General features: G+C 43.5%; 1 protein-coding gene across 8 annotated transcripts in view; it reads right to left on the bottom strand.

The window, feature by feature from the left end:
- Positions 1 to 499: 499 nt before the first annotated feature.
- KCNIP1 (potassium voltage-gated channel interacting protein 1) overlaps positions 500 to 7,479 on the bottom strand; it is a 410,482-nt gene continuing 403,502 nt past the window's right edge. For all 8 annotated transcript variants that reach the window (XM_068158710.1, XM_068158725.1, XM_068158702.1 and 5 more), the window contains 4 exons: positions 6,331 to 6,438; positions 5,131 to 5,235; positions 4,521 to 4,583; positions 500 to 4,039 (listed from right to left, as the gene is read on the bottom strand). In XM_068158710.1, coding sequence (XP_068014811.1) covers positions 3,992 to 4,039; positions 4,521 to 4,583; positions 5,131 to 5,235; positions 6,331 to 6,438 — 324 coding nt within the window. In that variant the 3' untranslated portion in view covers positions 500 to 3,991. The remainder of the gene's footprint in view (positions 4,040 to 4,520; positions 4,584 to 5,130; positions 5,236 to 6,330; positions 6,439 to 7,479) is intronic.

Here is a 7,479-nt window from a genome sequence, read left to right as displayed (position 1 = left end):
TCACAGTATATTTTTAACCTGACAGTGTCCCTGAACTAAAGAAAGTACATACTGGGCTTAAGAAAGGACACCCTCCTACAGACATTTGCTTTTTATTGTTAAAACCAACATTTTGAAACCATTCAACAAAATGTAATACAAAGGGCTGCTGGAGAATAGCATTTGTAAGAGTGAAGCTATGCTTTGCTGCTCCATTACATGGCTTTAGTCATCACATTTCATAGTGTTTGGACATTTCCTTATGTCTTTCATGGCGCTTCCATGAAGAAGGATAAAAAAGGTTGTTACATTGCTGCTACCATCTTCCCAGAGGTCACACATGGGCACAAAGATGTTTGCTCTCACCACCTGTGGCAGTCAGGCTATGACAAATTTCTGCCCACAATGCTTTCCCCTCAGGGTTACAGCCTGCCTGGTGGTTACTCACAACACTGCAACACATTCAGAGTAACAGGGAAACAAACGCTGACGGTAACAGGCTCCTTAGATCTTTTTTGCATTATCATTAATCACATTCCTATTTTTCAACAGATTGTTGCCTGAAATGCATGTTAGAAAGGTGCTTTTTTTTTCCTTTTCTTTCCTTTTTTTTTTTTGGTGTTTTGTTTTTTTGTTAGAAAATGCTGGGATGAAGATGCAGACAAATGTTTGTAACTAATGAAACAGCCAGACTAATGATTCAGACATTATTTAAACATTCACATCTCTGGGAAAATTTGCACAGCTGATAGCACTGACAGATAGACTAACCGTAACTTAGAAGCCAGCACAGCAAACTACCTTCCATATCCTGGCAGCAGGATTTATGATGACATGAGATTAGAACAGCAGACTATGTTTTATTTAGAAAGCTGTAGTAGTATTCACCATAAATATTGCAAGCCCCATTTATGAGTAATGGGAGACTTTGCACGTTTACAAAGGAACATTCACAGAAAACATAAAAAACAGCCCCAAAGACATTTCCATGCAGAGTACAACTCTCTCACAGTCAGTGGATCTCATCTGTTGGCTGGAGCACACATACCATTACCTGCGCTCCTCATGGAGAGCCCAGAGGCTTTCTCTGTACTGATATCAGGGGGTCAGAGGAAAACAGGATAATAAATGGCTCTACAATTGCAATGACTCTGCCACAGAGAGAATGTACAGCCAGGGCTATAGGAGAATGCAACTGTTGTGTGTCACTTCACAAACCCTCCTGTTTCAGCCTCAACCAGCTTCAAGTAGAAGAGAGAGGCAGCAACCCAGGGCTGAATATCAGGTATGTACAGCCTTGAAGGTGGAATCAGACCAGTGAGGCTCTCAGCATCTCCCTCTCTGCCTAAAGCATCTTCATCAATACTGGGAGCTGAAAACTGCCACAGTGGAGCAAAAAAGGAGATGCCAAAGTGTGCAGGTCCCCACTAATGGCAGCCTGGTTTAAACAATATACTTAAGCACATACTAAGAGTAACATCCAAATGTGTGCTTGAAGTATGTGGCCAAACTGGGGCTACACTCAACAGAAAGCAGCTACAACCCTAGGACACAGGCACCCCTATGCCACCCCTATGGTACTTCTGCTAGTGGAGACACAGAGCATAGCTGAGCCCAAACTCAGCACAGTGACTCCAGAAATTCCTTCATCTTCAGGGACAATGGTATCACAGAGCTCATAAGGCTTCCTTCTGAAAGGGCCTGTTCCAAAACACTCAGGCCGTGTGTGCCAGCTCACAGGCACATTTGGAGCAGCACTGCTAGAGGAGGAAGGCACTGTGCCAGCCCAGAACAAATGCTTGTTTGCCACCATCGTGACCACTTTTCCCTCAGCTGAACTTAACTGCTTAGACTGATAACAGACAGATGGTCTTCTGTTGTGGGGGGATAAAAGGCAGGTTGTTCATCACATTAAATTCTGTCATTTGCTAAAGTGATTGCAAGAGGAATCAACAATGGGTGCATGATTTCACCTACAACTGACATCTTTATCAAGTGTCTATTAAATAAGGACTAAACAGACAATACTGGACAACTGGAGGACAAGGCTAGGCTGACAGCACTGCATCACTTCTGGAAATCACAGCACATTATTGGAGCTGCCATGCTTTGGATCATTGCTAGGAAGGGATTAATTAATGGTATGTGTATGAAAGGCAATAAAGAAGATAGAATAGGTATCATTCGTCTGTACTTGTGACTTCCCTCACTTGAATATTGCTTTTGATGACATGTGGGCAACTGGAAGAAGTCAAGTTCAGACTACACAGAAGTGCATGGATGAGTAACAAGGAAAATGTCCCAACATGGGGAATTAGCATTGCATTACGCTAGCACTGATCAGACTTATTTCTACACTCGGCAATACTTCAACAGGTTTTTATAAAATATAGGGCTACAGAAATGAGGCATTCTAGATACTTTGTATTATAAAAAGCTTCCACTTAGATAATTTTTAAAATATATCTTCACTGCTAACAGTATATTTGCAATATAGTATCTGATATAATAAAAATATATGCTGGATGTGAGTGAAGTAGCACTATGGCAGGGACTCTCCTTTCAGTGCGGTTTGAGCAGCTGGAAGAGTTGGCTGTTCCCTCCTTCCCTTAGTTTCTCAGCTATCAGCTGCCTGGAGACTGCAATGGCACTCTGGTGCATTAGCTTTCTTAAAGGTCTTCTGCAAAGCAGGCTACGACATGTTCTTCAGCTGCCAAATAATCTAGTGGGCAAAATCCAACATTGGTGTAAATTCACTATGTGATTCTTTCTCTTTTACTAATTAAAAACTCCAAACGCTCAAACCAATGCTCTTTTTGGCAGTAGTATGGAAATGGGACTTGTACAAGCCATGCAACTGCCTTGTAGGAAGAAATATTTCACTATAGAAAACGTTAAACTCCCCAAAGGGAGGTGTGCACTTGGCAACTGATTCTGAGACTAATTACAACGAAGTAACTCCCAATTAAACTTACAGGGCACTTTATGGGTAAGCAGGATCTGTGTGCAGAAACACAGCTGCACTAAGTAAAACTGGAAAGATTAAATAAATGGATAAAGTTGGCGACACTCCACTGTAGCATCCAGTGGAAAAATACAAGTGTTCAAATGATGAATCTGGGAAGTGCATGCCAAACGACATCAAAGGACCATAGCACATGACCATGGTGCTTCTGAGATGCACACTGGAGAATCACTTGGTGTCCTACCTCATGCTGGGACTGCAGGAGGTGGCTGAGACCAGAGCAGGCATTCATCTTCCTGAACCAGCCCTTATAAACCTGCATGGTCTTGCAAGAGCTTACCACCACCGAATGGGATTTGTTTTGTAGTTTGATAATTATATGTGAAACAGAGGTTTTGCTCCTTTCTGGCTCACTCTGGCATGAAGATCCTCTGGTTAATGTGTTCGGGAATAACTCCACCAAACGCAGCATGGTGACACCAGTGCATGTGAGAAGAGAAGTGTGATCTCTGCAGAAATGAGGATACTGGCTACACAGGCTGCCTGCTTTGTGTCCTAGGTACATTCTCTGTTCATTTCTTACAGACTGCCCTGGCAGGTTTGACTTTTGTTGAAGCAGATTGAATGGCAAGGCATTCATAAAGTGTTTTGCCATGTGGGAGCTTAGGCTGAGCTTTTTGCTTGCAATAGATGGCTGAGTAAGCTATCAACATGTGCTATCATATGTAATCAAGCTTGCTGGATTAAAAGCAGAACTTGTGCCTAGCAAACAATGCTCTGTATTACTCATTGAACTTTGAGCAGCAGTTCTCTCTTGTCAGGATTTATTAAAATATTCACATGCTTCCAAAATGAAACAAAGGTCCACCGGCGTCTCTCAGCAAGAAGAGGTGGGATCGGTTGCATTCGGTTGCCATTTGGTTGGAGATGATGTCATACAAAATCCTCACACACTGAACATGGCTGTATTGTAAAAAGCTTTCACCCAGAAAGGAGATCTTCGTTACACACAAAGTCTCTGACTCCTCCAGTGCTCACCAGGCAAGGCTACATGACGTTCTCAAAGAGCTGTAAGGATCGCATGATGTTGTCGTCCTGAAAGCAATGAGAAGATACTTTCATAAACCAGCGCTGACAAGCACAACTCCAAACTGCACGGCACAGGAGGGGCCCAGCAGCTGCTACAGCAGGCAGCAGCCTTGCTTTCATCATGCTTTTCATCCTTGATGAGCTGGAATTGATTCAGGAATCAGGTCCTGGTTCAGCAAAGCAGTTATGAGCTTTCTTTAGAGTTTTCTGCTTGTCTACAGAAGCAGGCAGTGCAGTTTGCTCAGCAAAATAAAAGCACTGGCCACTAGCACTCGCCTGTGGTTGGTCTGACCCTACTTTGACAATAAGTGACAGGCTTCACAGAGAATTACCAAAAACTCAGTCTCGAAGCTGTTTTTTTGCACAGAGGGCAAAGGAAACCTGGAATCATGAGCAGCATCTTGTTTGAAAGTGAGTTTGTTCAAAGGGAAGGCACATGCTGAGGCATGAGCTAGACCTTTCATTGTCGTTAAGATTTCGTCCTTACCTCCTGACATGATTCAATAAACTCATCTAAAGTTACAACTCCATCCTTGTTCTTATCCATTTTCTGCAAAATAAAATAGAAAATATGAACTGTTTCCAGAGGTAACACTGCAGTTACAGTATCATATCTCAGCTGATGGAACCTGAATAAGCTTAGGGCATGTTTCAAGCTTAGACTGTGGACTCGGTGTCAGTGGTTAAATTTGTGGACTGCTAAGGACTTGTTTAGTCTGATATTTTAAGCAATTCTGAGGTCATCTGCAGCTACTCCTCCCTTTGCACAAACAGCAACCTCTAACCTTATTACATCATTTATTTATTCACTGCCTCAGCAACTAGTGCCACATTCCTGTCTCTATGAGCAGCTGAGAGAAGACACACAGAAGGGCTGCAACATATGCAGAGGCTTCAGACTTGCTGAATGTGACACATCCCAGGGCAAAGGGTTGGGCTAAGAGGTAAATGCAATGCCTTTGGAGCCAGGAAATCAGCAGACACTGTAGTGTCAAGGTGAATGGTTGCTAGAGGTTGTTTTGGAATATATTGTGTGTACAGTAAAGTGTAACAGTGCATGGCTCAAGTGTTGGGAAATACACATCACAGTCAAGTACCTGGAAGAACACTTCTACATGCTGCCGTGGTGCATCTTCCTTGAGCACTGGATACGTGTACTTTCCCATCATGTCATAGATTGCCTTTACAATGTCCATCATTTCCTTCAGTGGTGGCATGCCAGCACAGACATAGAAGGGAAATTCAGAGAAATGCTAGCACATTTCTTTGTTTTACTGCCCTTTTCCTCACCCTCCTATTACCAAAGAGCATAGAGAATTCCTATATACATGCGTGAAGTCAGATCTGTCATCAGGTAGAAGTTCATCTGCAAAACCAAATGCTCCTGACTCTGCCATGACTGTGTCTCAGCCATGCTGGAGGTCACCTCCCTCCCCTGGCCAGGCAGCGCTGCAGGGCATGTCCTCTGACACACAGCTGCTGAGGATGGTGCTGGGCTGAAGTGGTGTGCTCGATCCTAAGCACTGCAGCAGCAACCTTGCCCTAGAGTCTCCTCTGAAACCACCATCACTAGAGGTGTTTAGGAAGAGACTGGATGGGGTGCTTGGTGCCATGGTTTAGTTGATTACATACTGCTGGATGACAGGTTGGACCCGATGATCTCAAAGGTCTTTTCCAACCTGGTTAATTCTATTCTATTCCATTCTGTTCTATTCTGGGATCTACTTGGCAGTCACTGGGAACCCAGCCCTTCCCCACACCTTACACAAGCTGCCACACAACCCCATGACCAGAGCAGTAACCACAAAGCCTCCAGCTATGCATTATAGTTTTGAGAAGACTAAAATGTATTTGCAAAATATTCAAGGTCACCATGCTCCAAACCAAGCATTGCCACAAAGGGAAGGAGCAATACTAGATAGAAAGATAAAACCAGATACTAATGCAGGTTTGGGGAGTGGTACTGGGGGCTTCTAGTGGTTTGGGTGAGCCCACACCAAAGCTCACAGTGCAGCCAGAAAGCCCTTGTATCTCAGTTACTGAGTAGATATTGTCACCATAACCCTCCCCCTTACAAAGTTTGTGCTACTCATAGCTGTAACTGGGATTTTACTCCTGGCTAAAACTATCCATTGAAGGCAGTATAGAAAAGATGTCTACAGAATCATGCAATACAAGATCACTATGCACTAAGGCAAAGATAAATACTCAACTCCAGTCTGATTTGCATTTAATTAGCTATATATAGAATTAATTGTGCTCTGCAACAGTAAGCAGAAATCAAGAACCAGCCTTACCTCCTTGTTTATGTAGCCATCCTTATTGATGTCATACAGGTTAAACGTCCATCTTAGCTTTTCATGAACTGTTCCCCGCAACAGAATGGACAATGCCATCACAAAATCCTGGGGCAAGGCAGACAGAAGTATGAATTTTGATTTCATCCTTTTCTGAGTTACCTTCTTTACATAGTGCCAATCAAAATACTTATCTTTTAAGGATAGAACATAATGATACCAATCTCTTCTGACTTGCTCTTCCAGAAGCAGGTCATCTCTGGCTGAACTCAATGGACACAGCATCCACTAAGATGATCTGAGTGCTGTCACACCAAGTAATGTGCATGTGGTAACCAGGAGAATCAGAAAAGTCCTGACAGACTCATCTGCAGGCATTGTAAAAGCCAAGCTTTTTATATGGTTGAAAGCTTAAGCTTAGCAAGGTTGAAAGGGCTGGAAGACCTAACGGCTGCCTCCTTCCTGGGGGGGTTCAAGGCCAGGTTGGATGAGGCCTTGAGCAGCCAAGACTAGTTGAGAGGTGTCCCTGCCCATGGCAGGGAGATTAGAGTAGATGATCTCTAAGGTCCCTTCCAACCTAAGCAATTCCATGATTCTATGATGCTGTAGCCTTTAACTCTCCTAGTCCTGAGGTGAGGGCATGGGATTAAGAGCACTGCCAGTCCAAGACAGGCAGACTTAGATCCTAAAGTTGATAGGACAGTGGCTGCTCTGGCTCTTTGGACTTGCCAAGAGCAGCACAGCATGCTGCTGGAATAGTGCTGGGGCAAAATACATATCTGGTTATTACAGCACTGCCAGATGCTCCAGTGGTCATTCACCTCCTAGAAATAGCCTGTTGCAAGGAGGACTCACTCAGGTTGCCACCACCTGGTTAAACAGAGCTGGCCTCTGACTGTGGTAGTGCTTTGGTACCTCCAAATCTAAGGTGCTAGTGAAGAAAGAAGGAAATCCAGCATTTTTTTGGTGCTCACCTTGAAAGAAATGAAAAGATCCCAAACTCCTGTAACAGACAGAACCTCAAGTTTGGTTTTCTGACAAAATCTGCCAGACTTGACCAGTTGCAATTCCCACCACTAATTACCCAGTCTGGGACACAGCATTTTTTTACTTAAAGTTGCTGCTTGCAATACCTTTAATTTATTGTTT

This window comes from Melanerpes formicivorus, unplaced genomic scaffold (genome assembly GCF_026170545.1).
Source record: "Melanerpes formicivorus ecotype bairdi unplaced genomic scaffold, bMelFor1.0.p_v2 SCAF_2, whole genome shotgun sequence".
Lineage (NCBI taxonomy): Eukaryota > Metazoa > Chordata > Aves > Piciformes > Picidae > Melanerpes > Melanerpes formicivorus.
This window is presented reverse-complemented; position numbering and strand designations above follow the sequence as displayed.